Consider the following 13,697-nt stretch of genomic DNA (forward strand, 5'->3'; position numbering starts at 1 on the left):
AGCCGAGCTCCTGCCTTCTGGGAGCTAAGAATCCAAAGAAATAAATAACAGGACAGTGAAGGTGTTGGGCTTACATTCGCCAAAGAAAATGCCTGAGAGTTTTTCCCATCTGCTCGATAAGCTTTAATTGCACAAAAGCTCCAACCACAGGCAGCCTAGGTAGCATAGCAGTCGGGTGGACCCTGGGTCATCAGGAACTGGGGCTGGGGAGGAAGTTACCGATTCCAATTCCCACGAGGACAAATGCCATGGGGACCGAGTCGTCTTGATGTCACCCAACAAGGCAACGGCTAGAGTGACTCCAAGGATAACAGTTTAAAAGCAGGTGCTCAGTGAGGCCTTTAGGACCCCAGGAAGGAAATGATGCTTAAACAGGAGGAGAAAACCGTGGGAAAAAGTCTTCCCCACATCTTCCAGGATCAGTGCGCCCGAACCGGCCCACGCAGGGCCAGCCAGGATCAGACCCGATGCTCTAGTCCCTTGGTCCTCGTCCTCTAACCTCACCCGAGTCTCCGTTAGGGGGTGGGAGAAAAGTAGACATTGGTCCCTGAAGCCACCATATGCTCTCTTATTGGCCGAGCCCGAAAAAGAGTCGTCTTCTTATTGGCTAGAAGGTAAACCCGGAGGAAGTCCATTGGCTGCGTCGTCCGTCCGTTAGGAAGGCGGGCTGAGGCCGGGAGGGGAGGGGGCGCGGGGGAGGGGGCTCGCGGTTGCCGTGGTTACGCCAGGCACGTGCACAGTCCCGGAAGCGGCTCGGGGAAGCTGCTGGGCGCGCGCCGCTGGAAGAAGCGCCCCCGGTCCTTGCGGATCGGGCCCGCCTGGGCCATGGAGTCGCTGATCGAGCTTGCACCCCGCTGTCTTCCGCTTCTCCCCTTGCTGCTGCTGCTGCTGCCGCCGGGCCCGGAGCTGGGCCCGAGCCAGGCCCGGGCAGAGGAGACCGACTGGGTCCGGCTCCCCAGCAAATGCGAAGGTGAGGGGGCGGGGCTGGGGCGGGGCTAAGGTCTAGGCTCTGGGCTGCTTGCAGGGATCCACTGGGTGCTGGGGTGGGCCCTGGGCACCGGGGTGCGGGGGATCCAATGACAAGAGGAGCGCAGGGCTCGGGGCTGAGGGGAGCAGCAGATCTCTCCTGTTGGTGGGGTGGAGGAGGCGTCGGGGAGACATCATGCAGGAGCCTGCAGGGTAGTGAGAGTAGGCAGGTGAAGAGAAGTGGGGAGAGGGGCGCCCAGAGGAGAGCAGGCCTGGCCTGGCAGCTCCGAGGAGTTTGAGTTTGAGGAACTGAAACGGGAAGCAGCAGCTGCAGCACCCCTCGCTTCCCTCTCCACTGTGCAGTGCTGTGTTGCCCCCTCCGACAGCACTGAGCACAGGGACTCGGTCTGATACTCACTCAGTTTCTGGTAGGCACCCAGGAGAAGTGTTTATAACACGAAGAACGAAATGGTGGGCCCAGGGGTATGGAGGAAGGAGGAGGGTCCTAGGCCTTAAGAGGGGGCACTCTGCAGGAGGCACGCAACCCGGGGAAAGTGGGTGAAGGAGGAAGATTTTAGAAATACTGAGAAAAGGTAAGTTCCCAAATCGCAGAAGCAGAAGCAGAAGCAGGAGCGGGCACCTGTAATCCCAGCAGTCGGGAGGCTGAGGCAGGAGAATTTCGGCGAGTTTGCATACAGGCTGAACTACATAGCATGACCCTGTCTCAAAAAACAAAAACAAACAAAAAGAAGCGGAAGCAGGTTTTTCAGAGAGCTGGCCAGGGATCTAGGACTATGAAGGGCCTCCCTCCATTTCTCAGTTTCCTCTGACCTTTCAGTCACCCCTTCCATCCCACCCTCTAGCCCTAAGCCCCGCAAAAGTTGGCTCTGGATCTGGTTCATCTGAATTCAAAGACTGCATTGGGCCAGATGTCCCTAAGCTCTGCCTGTGGGTTGAGTGGTTTGGAGCACATAATCCTCCGATTTCCAAGATGAAAAGTGAGCCGATCCTGCTGTCCCAGAACTCAGCCGTACCCAGTGTGGGTTTCCTCTGTCGGGGTGCACTCTGCCTGCTTCCTCTAGTCCTGACTGACCTCCTTTTGGGTATTTCATTTCCTCTTCCCTTCACTTTCTGATTTATTCTGATACCAAAGAGTCCCCACTGTTCCTCTTCTGATTCTCATGGCCTGACCAGCTCACATTTCTTTGGCTTCAGAGGCATCCACAGACCCAGAAGCCCAGAGCTGGCAAAGATCTTAGAGATCATTCTACCCTAACCTCATTTTGTAATTGGTGAAGATTAATTTACAAGGGATTTTCAGTTACAGACTGGCTTGGCAAACTCCAGCCTGTAGGCTGCTCTTAATGTGGCATTTATTATCATTACTGCACCTTTGTTATTAAGTGCTGATGAGGTCTGGCCCGAAAACCCTGCCTTCAGGCTCCCCAGCCGGGTGGGAACAAGCTCTGGCTGGAGCAAGGAGAAGCTGCTCAGAAAGGAGCGGACGGATGCCCATGGGGTTCTGGGGTCTGTGCCGTGAGCTTCTCCAAGTCCAGTTCTGGGAGGGCTCTCCAGAGGCAATACCTGCAAGAGTTGGAAGCAAAGTTGTGGCTCTTGGGTAGAAGAGAGTAGATGGCTGGGCCGGGGATTTAGCTCAGTGTTGCCACGTCTGCCTCAAAAGCGCAAGGTCCTGAGTTCGATCCCTGGTACCAGAAAATAGAAGAGAGTAAATATTTCAGGCCTCAGCTTCTCCCCCCTTGAAATACTGCACTTGGAGGCTGTGGAGACTGTGGCAGAGGTGCCAGAGAAATGCTGAGCATTCTGGAGTGCAGGCGGGAACCCTGAGGGTCACTGAGGGAGAGCCAGGGAAGGGGGTGACCTTAGTGTACTCCAGACCCTGAGATCACAGATTAGAACTTGGAGTGTTTGTGTGTCCTGAGTCCTGCAAGCCATTGATCAGTGTGCTTGGTACAGGATTTCATCAAACCTTCAGGGTTTGGGTGCTACAATTGAAATGTATGGTGAGTGTTTGCATTTCAAATTTTATTACAAGGATGGGGCTGGGGATTTAGCTCAGTGGTTCTGCCGCCTGCCTCGAAAGTGCAAGGTCCTGAGTTCGATCCCCGGTACCGAAAAAAAAAAAAAAGGATAAAATTTTATTACAAAGGGCTGGAGATTTAGCTCAGCAGCACAGCACCTACCTGGTAAGCTCGAGGTCCTGAGTTCAATCCTCAGTACAAAAAAAAATTATTACAGTAAATGACATTGCCATGAATCCCCCTCAGACTCCTTGCTTCACCCTGATCCCATGGTTCTTGCCACTCTCTGCAGCGGCTCTCGAGTCCTCTTTTGTGAGTGTCTGTAGTTGCGCTGCTGTCTTAGCTGCCTTGATGTCCTGAATTGATTCAAAGTGTTTCCCTTTTATGGTCATTTTTACTTTGGGGAAGACCAAAAGTCACATGGTGCCAGATCTGGTGACTGAGGTAGGTGAGGACACAGCGACATGTTTTTACCAGCCTGGCCTTTCTGCTGGATGGCACTGGGCAGCAGCAGTCACCTTTTTTTTTTTTTTTTTTTCGATTCCAGGGATCGAACTCAGGACCTTGCATTTGTGAGGCAGGTGCAGCACCACCAAGCTAAATCCCTGGCCCAGTCACCATATTTTTGATCACACTTTATGAAGACACTCAGGAAAGAGAACTATAGAGATGCTGCAGAAAATGGCAAGGACACCGAGATGAATGTGTTCCAGAGAGGGGGAGGGTTTTGAGGGAATATTTCTTTCTTTCTTTTTTTTTTTTTTTTGAGGCAGGGTCTCACCATGTAGGTCAGGCTGGTCTTGAACTCACTATGTAGCCCAGGCTGGCCTCGAGCCTCCTGTTGCAGCCTCCCAAATGCTAGGATTACAGGCCTGCATCACCATGCCTAGAAACTGAAATTCTTAAAATTTAAACACTCACCATGTATTTTGACTTTTCTGTATTTTTGTGGTAACTGGTTTTCAGCCACACTCTGTTGTCAGTGTTGTCACAGTGCAGAATTCCTTTCTGAGGCCTCAGCCACAAGTGTGGCTGTGTCAGCGAGAACACCCAAGCCTTCGCCGTGCAGAGTCTGAGGCCAGAGACCCAGGAGCAACCCAGTGCTCAGGGATGCTGGCGACCCTTGTATTCTGGGGAGAGACTTGGGAAATGACTGAGTCCCTTAGAGAGAGCAAGGAGCCTGCAGAGCCCAGTGTGAAATCCAGAGTGGGTGGGATTAGTCCCGGAGGGCTGCCTGGGGGTGGAGGTTTAATGCACTGTCTGTTAGAAGAATGGGCAGGAAGCCTAGTGTGTTTTGGCTCCTTTCCTGCAGTGATGGTCTACACTGCTGCCTGCCCCTTGAGGCTCAGTGCCTGGGAAGGGGGCCCTTGTTTCTGTCTGAACCAGGCAGGGCCTGGTGAACAGGAGTTCCTTACTGACACAGGAAGGGAAGGAGATGAGAAAGCACATGTCAGGCAAGGCCTCTGGGGGGACGATGCTCACTGATGTGGCAGGAATAGAGAGGGGCTCTGGAATACATGTAATCAGGGGGTAAACAGCCATAAAAGAGCTGAGGGGGATGGTGCAGGCCTCTGATCTCAGCACTTGGGAGGCTGAGGCAGAAGGATCGCCGCAAGTTTGAGGTCAGCCTGGGCTACATAGTGAGTTCAAGGCCAGCCTGAACTGCATAGCAAGACTCTGTCTCAAAAAACCAAAACCGGGGGCCAGGGATTTAGCTCAGTGGTTCTGGCGCCTGCCTTGCAAGCACAAGGTCCTGAATTCAATCCCTGGTACCAAAAAAAAGAAAAACAAAAACCAACCAAACCAAAAAACAGTCATAAAAGATATTTAGGGGACAGTTAGGACAAATTGGGGGGGGGGGGCGGTACCAGGGATCGAACTCAGGACCTTGCACTTGTGAGGCAGGTGGCAGCACCACTGAGCTAAACCCCTGGCCCCGGTTAGGACAGTTTTAACAGGGACTACTGGGTGATGCAGTGTTGATTTTCCAGGTTTCGTAATGATTTTGTTATGGGGAAGGTGCTTCTTGGGAGGTATGTGAAAGGCACATGCTGATGTAGGTGGGGGAAAGGTTATATTTGCAGCTTTTTTAGTGTGTTATTGGGGGTTGAACTTGGCACTGACTCACATCCCCTCTCCTTTTTTTTTTTTTTTAATAGCAGAACATTTATTGGTACATTTTAGGCATACATAATGATAACACTCATCATAGGGAATTTGCACCTGTACATGATACATCCTGCCTCTTTTTTCCCCATTCTCTCCTCCCTTCAAGCCCCCTCCTCTCCCTATGTAGAAAACCTTTGTTTCCATTTTTTCCCTCTATTTTCACTTTTTTTCTTTTTCCTTCCTTCTCCCTGCCTCCTCCCTTGTTCCCCTTCCCATTTGAACATTTTCTTCCCATTTCCCATTATCTGTTATATATTTTAATTATTTCCACTTTCAGTTTCTCACTCCAGAGAAACAATGTTGTGTTTAAACATGTGTATCTGATTTATTTCACTTAAGAGTATGGTCTCAAGGTCTATCCGTTTAGCTAGAAATGTCTCAAGCTCATCCTTTATGGCAGAGTAGTGCTCCATTGTATAAAAAACTACATCTTGGGCCAGGGATTTAGATCAGTGTTTCCAGTGCCTGCCTCGAAAGCGCAAGGTCCCGAGTTCGATCTCCGGTACCAAAAACAAAAACAAAAAAACTACATCTTTATCCATCTGTTGGTTGATGGGCATTTGGGCTGTTTCCAAGATTTAGCTGTTACAAACTGTGCCGCTGTAACATGGCTGTGCATATATTGCTGTGGCTTGATGCTTTTAATTCTTTTGGGAAGTTACCAAGAAGAATAGCTAGCTGAAAAGTTTTAGTTTTTTTGAGGAATCTCCACACTGATTTCCACAGTGGTTGCACCAGTCTGCACTCCCACCAACAGTGGAGAAGGGTTCCTTTTTCCCCTTAGCCCCGCCAACATTTGTTATTGGTTGATTTTTTTTTTTTTTGGTACCGGGATTGAACTCGGGACCTTGTGCTTGCAGGGCAGGTGGCAGAACCACTGAGCTAAATCCCCGGGCCGATTGGTTGATTTCTTGATAGCAGCCATTCTTTCTGAAGTGAGGTGGAACTTCAGCATTTCTCTTGAATGACCAGTGGTGTTGAACATTTTTCATATGCTTATTTCCCAGCTGTTTTTATTTTGAGACAGGGTCTCCCTGAGTTGTCCGGCCTGGCCTTGCATTGTGGTGAGAAAGCCTCTGGTGCGTCAGAATTAAATCGTAGTCACAGGTCTGTTTCTCCTTAAAACCCCATCCCTTATAATGTGACCAAATTGTTGGGTAACAGATGTTAACTCTGAGGTCAGTCTACTAATTACAGTACTTTCCTTTTGGTTAGGATTAAAAAAATAATCGTTTATTTTGTTTCATTTTATTTTTGGTATGGGGAATTTGAACCCAGGGCCTGGTGAATACTAGGCAAGGATGCTACTACGGAGCTACAACCCAGACCTCTTTTTTTCGTTTTCTTTTTTTTTTGGTACCGGGGATCGAACTCGGGTCCTTGAGCCTGCACAGCAGGTGGCGAAACCACTGAGCTAAATCCCCGGCCCTTAGACCTCTTTTTTTCCTTGTGGTTCTGGGGATCAGATCCAGGGCCTCAGGGATGCTATGTCTGATTCATTTATTCTCTGACACAGGGTCTCACTATGTAGTTCAGACTGGGTTTGAACTCTCTAGGTGGCCCAGCCTGAGCTCAAACTCCCAGTCCTCCTGCCTCAGCCTCCTGAGTGCCAGGATTACAGGCCAGCGCCACCACCCTTCACCACACGTGAAGCTTTTAGAAGTAATGAGGGGCATGAAGGCTTGGGTGGCGCTGACTCCTGCCTGCCTCCAGCAGTGCCTTGTCCAGGCCAGGAGTGTTTCCGCCTGGGTCGTCTTGCTTGGGCGCTGGCCTCTCCTCAGGCTCCTGCGCACGCTCTCAGGGCTGGGCGGTGTCGTGTGTCCCCCACTGCAGTGTGCAAATACGTCGCTGTGGAGCTGAAGTCCGCCTTTGATGAAACGGGCAAGACGAAGGAGATGATTGGGACGGGCTATGGCATCCTGGACCGCAAGGCAGAGGGCGTCAGATACACCAAGTCGTAAGTGCGGAGCTCAGGGTCCCCCCCCTCCCCTCCCCCTCCCCCTCCTCGGTCGGGGCTTGGTGATCGCCCTTCCGGACCCATGCCGAGGGAGAGGCAGCGAGGGAGAGGCAGCGCTCACACTGGGACCAGGTCTGCCCTGGCTTTGGCTTCTCTAGTCCTTGTCTGCCACAGAATCCTCACCTGTAAGCGAAAGATGCATGGAACTGTTGATGCTTCTTGCCAGCAAAAGATATTAAAATCAAAACCTGAAAGGAGCCGGGGATTTAGCTCAGTGGTTCTGTTGCCTGCCTCACAAGCGCAAGGTCCCGAGTTTGATCCCCAGTACCAAAAAAAAAAAAAACCTGAAAGGAATGTCTGCCAGCCACAACCACGCTTTCAAAATGTACTGATGTTTTCCCTCCAAAATTTGATGTTTTGCTTTATTAAAATCAAAAGCTGAATATGGTGGTGCACCCCTGTAATCCCAGCACTTAGGAGGCTGAGGCAGGAGAATTGCTGCTCGTTGGAGGCCAATTTGAGCTACATAATGAGTTCAAGGCCAGCCTGGACTACATACCGAGACCCTGTCTCAGAAGCATAAATAAGGGCCGGGGATTTAGCTCAGTGGTTTCGTCGCCTGCTGTGCAGGCTCAAGGACCCGAGTTCGATCCCTGGTACCAAAAAAAAAACCGTAAAAAGAACTTAATAAAAAAAAAATGCTTGAATAAAGGTGCTTCATTCTCTGAGCACACATACACTGCTCTTGAGTTTGTCCTGTCTCTCTGCCTCTAGTAAACCTTCTCATGTCTCTTTAAAATAAAAAATTAAATGAATAAAAACTCAGGATGTAGCTCGGTGCCAGAGCAGGCGCTGGGCATGAGCAGCCAGGGTTGCAGAGCTGTGACCCCACTATCTCTCTGGTCTGTGTTCCAGCCTCCCGAGCCCCCAGGCCCGATGAGCTCTCCCTTCCAGCTCTGCCTTCCCGTTGTCGGTGAGCCAGCCGCGCGGGTGCCGGGCAGCAGGGCTGGAGGGATGCGCCGGGCTGGGGAGGGAACTCAGCGCCTCTCTGCTGCTGTCTCGGCAGGGACTTGCGGTTGATCGAGGTCACCGAGACCATCTGCAAGCGGCTCCTGGACTACAGCCTGCACAAGGAGCGGGCCGGCAGCAACCGCTTTGCCAAGGTGGGCTCTGCTGCACTCTCACCCAGGCGTGTGTGTGTGCGTGCGTGCGTGCGTGCGTGCGCGTGTGTGTTCTGGGCATCCCAGGAGTCCTCCTGCCTCAGCCCACTCTTGGATTGCTTGTCACTGGCCTTCCCTCCTGAGTGATCTCATGCTCAGTGGCATCAAGCACATTCATGGCCCCCTGGGCCTCCTGTCAGGGTCCCTCCTAGAGACAGACACAGAAGTGCCCAGGTGGCAGCGCTCACGGGGGCCTAAAGCCCTTGCACAAAGAGGAACCAGCACAATGCTGATGTGCAGAAGTCGGGGAAATTCGGAAGTGACTTGAGGGCAGCGATGTTTACACCCCCAGGCCCACCCACCCTGACATCCAGGCCACAGTGAATACATTCTGTGTGCACAGAATAGAAGGAGCTGCTTCTAACAGGCCTTTCTGCTGCCCTAAAATTTTCCCCCTAAAGTCTCCTCTTAGCAGCCGGTGTGATACTCACACCTGTAATTCCAGCACTCTGGGAGGCTGAAGCAGGAGGATCTCAAGTTCAAGCCCCGAATGGGCAACTTAGCGATTTAGTGAGACCCTATCAAAATTTTAAAAATACAAAGGAAAGGGCCTGTAGATGTAGCTCAGTGTGAAGGCCCTGGGTTCAATCCCTAGTACTGAAAACCAAAAAGTTACATGACTTTAGCTCATGAATCCATGTTTGCTTTAATAAAAAGTGTTTAAAATTATGTTCTGCTGGGTGTGGTGGCCCACACCTGTAATCCCAGCACTTGGGAGGGTGAGGCAGGAGAATTGCCATTAATTTGAGGCCAGGCTGAACTGCATAGCGAGACCCTGTCTTTTTTTTCCTTTATAAAATGAGAATGGGGGGCCAGGGATTTAGCTCAGTGGTTCTGCCGCCTGCCTTGCAGGCGCAAGGTCCCAAGTTTGATCCCCAGTACCAAATAAATAAATAAATAAAATGAGAATGGGTATGACAGACATTTTACCTTGCTTATGTTGGTGAAGGTTTTAAAAATAAGTGTGAGGACAGTTGGCAGGTGTTGGTGACAGTCCTTCACAACAGCCTGCCTGAGGTTCAGCACAAATCAGGCAAGACAGCCCCTGCATCTACTCATGTTCCCATAGCGAGGCAGTCTTGAAAAAAAAATCAATAAAAGATAAAGTTATGTTCTGTAGCAAACAGAAGCAAACTTCCCACCAGTAGGGGCAAGGTTGGTACCCTGAGCGTTCAGAGCTGGAGCTGCCTGTGAGCTCAGCCCCTCTCCTGTGTGTGCTCCTGAGCTAACAGGCAAAGTGCCAAGCCGTGTGTGTGCGCCACTGCTGCGTACAGAGCAGGGGTGGGGAGGGAAGATAACTTTTATGTTTGTGTATTTTGCTGTTTGCAGTGCTGAGGATGGAACCCAGGGCCTCACTCGTGTTAGGCAGGTGCTGGGCTCCTGAGCTGTGGCCCGGCCCAAGCGCGCGCGTGTGTGTGCATGTGTGTGTGTCTTTGCGAAAAGGGAGGGGACGGGTAGTGTGTTGGCTCTGCCCAGCAGCAGAGATGACTTTTACTGAATAAAGGGTCCTTCGTCCGCTTGGCTGTGCCCTCTTCCTGCCAGGAAGGACCCAGAGCAGGGTGTTCCCAGCAAGGTGAAGGAATAGCTGAGATAAACTTCTTTCCTGGAAAAGGAATCTGAGTTAAAAGGCCTGAGGGCAGATGGTGTGGTGGTATATCCTGTAATCCCTGCATTCTGGGAGGCTGAGGCAGGAGGATTACAAATTTGAGACTGGGCAACCGAAAAAGATGAAAAGGTCTGGTGATGCAGTTCCGTTCAGAGCCTGAGGGCAACAGCTGATCTTTTGAAAGGCTGGGGGACGGAGGTTCAGGGCTGGTGGACAGCTGCTTGAAAGGGGCAGGAAGGCCTGTGCAAGGACCAGAAGCCAGTTCCTCTGACCCCAGGGCAAGGCAGGTAACACAGCTCCATGCCCCCAGGGTATGTCGGAGACCTTCGAGACGCTGCACGGCCTGGTGCACAAGGGCGTCAAGGTAGTGATGGACATCCCCTATGAGCTGTGGAACGAGACCTCTGCCGAGGTGGCCGACCTCAAGAAGCAGGTATGGGAGGGGGCAGGAGCTGGTGACCCTGGCCAGGCGCCTCACCTTGGTGGCACCAGATGAATCCCAGCTGCCTGCCTGTCATGGGGTCACAAGGCTTGGGGAGCCCTGGGGAGTGAGCCAGGTGCTGGGGCTGTGCGGACCCAGTGTGTCGTGGCCCACAGTGTGACGTGCTGGTGGAGGAGTTCGAGGAGGTGATCGAGGACTGGTACCGGAACCACCAGGAGGAGGACCTCACCGAGTTCCTGTGCACCAACCATGTGCTGAAGGGCAAGGACACCAGTGAGTCCTCAAGGGGGCCATGGGCAGGGACAGAGGGTGCCCCAGGGACACAAGAGGGCCCGACTCGGTGCCAGGGCCACAGCCACCTCCCTGCACTCCCAGCCTCTCCCGCCCCCCGCAGGCTGCCTGGCAGAGCGGTGGTCTGGCAAGAAGGGCGACACAGCCGCACTGGGAGGGAAGAAGGCCAAGAAGAAGGGCAGCCGGGCCAAGGCAACCAGCGGCAGCAACAGGCAGAGGAAGAAGCTTGGGGGGCTCCAGGGGGGCCACAGTGCCGAGGACGAGGAGGACGGGGACATCCAGAAGGCCTCACCGCTCCCGCACAGCCCTCCTGACGAGCTCTGAGCGGCTTAGAGGCTGAAGAGTCTGCCATGATGCTCCAACCCGGGATGGTGCAGCTCAGGACCAGGACGGGCACCCAGCAGCCATGGTTCCTCTCCTGGCCCAGAGTTTGGGTGGCCACGGGGTCGGGACTTGTAGACCCAGTGTGACTCAGGAGGGACAGGGGCAGGTGCTGGCACCAGGTGCAAGCCCTGCAGAGCCTGAGGAGAGCACCTAGCTTCTACCCCCACCCCACCCCGAGAAGTGAGACTGCACCCCCAGCCCTGTGCCCACCCCTCCTTCGGGCTCCCGGAGTAAAGACCCATTGGGCTTTTGGTTGTGACTCCTGCGTCCTTGCCCCAGGGGTCCTGCAGTACCCATGGCTCTCTCCTGCACCTCACGGTCCCCTCTTGAGTGGCAGTGTGGGGAATGCCCGGGGCTGCTTGCGGCAAGGCCCAGACAGGTGCAGTGACCCTGGGCAGGGTGGCAGCTGCCCTCACCCCCTGCCCCTGCTTGCTCCTCACACTGTGTCCTAGGCATTTTGTCCTGAGCACTGTCCCAGTCACCACTGCCCTTTATCAACCCCTCCTGTCCCCACACCTCCTTTAGGTCATTGTTTTCTGTCCTCCTCACCTCTGTCTGCCCTGCCTGCTCTTGGACCTTGTTCCCTGACGACCACACTTGGTCACTCTGCCCAAGTCTCAAGGGGAGGACACCCTGTCCCTCACCAACCCCTGGTTACCCCATGTTCTGCAGGCGGCAGGGCGGTGCACCGGTGCTCCCAGGCTGTCCTGGGCAGGGGCAGGGCCTTGTTGGTGGTGTTAACTTGAATCCTGACTACACAGGTGGGAGGTGGGGTCTGTGACAGGTCCTGTTCATACATGGCATAGCTGGGACTTGGATTCCAAGTCTTTCCACTTCCCCAGCCCCCAGGGCCCTCCCCTCCGCACCTGGCCCTGACAGCAGCACTCACACCTAGTTCAGTTCCTCGCCCTTGGCCCACCACCAGCAAGCCCTCAAAGGCAAACAGGGACAGCTGGGCCAGGGCGAGCAGAGCGTGCACCAGGCCTGGCCCCACCCCATCAGAAAGGCAGACCGGAAGTGGCTTTGTGTGGTCGGTGAGGAGGGTGGAAGGGAAGAGCAGGGAAGTCACGCTGCACCAGGTGAGTGCCCCATGGTACCTTCTCTCCTGCCTTAGGCCAGGGTTGTGGTGCTGCGGAGTCTGAGCCCCAGCCCCCCACCCCCAGGAGTGGCCCCCAGACGGGGCTGTGGGGAACAGAGCTGTGGTAGCCTTACCTCTGCTCAGGGCTGAGCCTTAGTCCACCCCCAGCCTCTGCCTCTAGCTCTGAGTGCCCCGCCGCAGTGAGCTGTGCATGGGAGGAGTTGGGATCCAGGGCCAGGAGTCAGTTTGTGGCTCTTGGGCCAGTCTGAGTTCCCTGTTCTGTCACTAACCCACGTCCGTCCCCAGAGCGTCATTGATTCCCAAAGCCCTGTTGGGTACCAGGGTGTCAGACCAGGGACCCAATTGCAGCTCCACAACTTGAGGGCGGCAGCGCTGGGAAGACTTGCTCTTTGACCTGTGGCTGCTGTAGGGATCCCACTGTGTCCCGAGGGCCAGCTAGTGGCACTCCCCAGCCCCCACCAAGCCCGCTCTGGAAAGGTGGGAGCAGGTCCTGTTTCCTGGAGTAGACATTTTTTTCTGAATCTGGGCAATGTGCCCCACTTTTCTGTTCTTTTTTTGTTACCGGGGATCAAACTCAGTCCTTGCGCTTGCGCAGCAGGCAGTGAAACCACTGAGCTAAATCCCCAGCCCAATGTGCCCCACTTTTGCACCCACTATGCGCTCAGGCAGATCTAACAAATTAACCAAGTTTCAGTTCATCAGAAACCCTGTTAGAACAAGATTTCCTTGCCACACCTACCTGGGAAGTTTGTTTGGGTGACTGGTGCATTGCAGGCCTGGTTGGTCTGGGCCTCACATCAGCCTGCGTGCTGAGCAAACATCTCTGCCTTCTCTGGTATTTGTTTCTGGGGTGCTCACTGCTGAGCTGTACCCCAGCCCTCCAAGAGAACCTTGCTGTCCTAAGAGGGAGTCCTACTGGATCAGGGTCTTGTCCTCAAAAGTAGCTTCTCAGGCCCCAGAATGGATCCATCTCTCAGTGCTCCCATCAACCACACCACCAGGGCTGACGCAGATGCAGAGGGACGAACCACAAGCCAGTTTCTTCCAGTTCAGGGGTTGAGAGCCACAGGTGGCGCTGGGGGTGGAGTTCAGTGGTCATGGCCTGCCTCAGGTGGGTTAGACCTCAGCTTTGCAAAACAGGTGAAGTACCACAGGTCCAGACAGTGAAGTCTCGGTGTCCTCTCATGGTTCACTCAAGGCACCTCCTACAGGCCGGTTTCTGTCTCCAGTTAGCTGTGTGGATTTTTCATACAGCACCAGTGCTCCATACTGGGACTGAACCCAGGGGCTTTGTACTGAACTACATACCCAGCCTTTGAAAAAAAAAGAAAAAAAGTTTAAGTCCCTATTTTCCCAGCTGGGTTCAAACTCACAATCCTGTCTCAGCTGCCCAATTTAACCATTTTAATGTAATTTTTGTTAGAATGAGGCATTTGAATACTGGCCAGAAAACTACCATTATAAATACCCAGACTCAGGACTGGGATGTAGCTCAGTGGTGCCGCCACCTGCCTCAAAGGCGCA

The 13,697-nt window shown here is 53.4% G+C and overlaps 1 protein-coding gene and 1 long non-coding RNA gene across 5 annotated transcripts; one reads left to right on the forward strand and one right to left on the reverse strand.

Moving 5' to 3' along the window:
• Positions 1-109: 109 nt before the first annotated feature.
• On the forward strand, positions 110-11,326 carry Cnpy3 (canopy FGF signaling regulator 3). Of its 4 annotated transcripts, none has more exons than XM_021259800.2 (6): positions 110-970; positions 7,008-7,131; positions 8,198-8,294; positions 10,268-10,390; positions 10,555-10,672; positions 10,775-11,326. In XM_021259800.2, exons 1-6 carry the CDS (start codon positions 826-828, stop codon positions 11,002-11,004), a joined length of 837 nt encoding a protein of 278 aa, XP_021115459.1. In that variant the 5' UTR covers positions 110-825; the 3' UTR covers positions 11,005-11,326. The 4 variants fall into 4 exon arrangements, with proteins under 4 accessions (XP_021115459.1, XP_004846605.1, XP_021115458.1 ...); XM_004846548.4 differs by having other exon boundaries at positions 10,794-11,326; XM_021259799.2 differs by lacking the exon at positions 110-970 and adding an exon at positions 8,047-8,104.
• LOC147825533 (uncharacterized) lies at positions 6,407-7,331 on the reverse strand. Its single transcript, XR_015440252.1, has 2 exons — positions 7,253-7,331; positions 6,407-7,093 (listed from the first exon to the last, which is right to left on the reverse strand). It is a non-coding gene; the product is annotated as an uncharacterized LOC147825533 (long non-coding RNA).
• Positions 11,327-13,697: the final 2,371 nt, after the last annotated feature.

Source organism: Heterocephalus glaber, unplaced genomic scaffold (genome assembly GCF_053883595.1).
Source record: "Heterocephalus glaber isolate CG9 unplaced genomic scaffold, H.glaber_assembly_v1.0 deba00001497, whole genome shotgun sequence".
NCBI classification, from domain to species: Eukaryota; Metazoa; Chordata; class Mammalia; order Rodentia; family Bathyergidae; genus Heterocephalus; species Heterocephalus glaber.

What these genes read in the sequence shown, in the direction of transcription:
- Cnpy3 (XM_021259800.2), top strand. Translation starts at nt 826, where the DNA reads ATGGAGTCGCTGATCGAGCTTGCACCCCGCTGTCTTCCGCTTCTCCCC. An exon ending in GCAGCAACCGCTTTGCCAAG is followed by an intron (nt 8,295 to 10,267) that starts GTGGGCTCTGCT and finishes CCATGCCCCCAG; the next exon opens with GGTATGTCGGAGACCTTCGA. An exon ending in TGGCCGACCTCAAGAAGCAG is followed by an intron (nt 10,391 to 10,554) that starts GTATGGGAGGGG and finishes CGTGGCCCACAG; the next exon opens with TGTGACGTGCTGGTGGAGGA.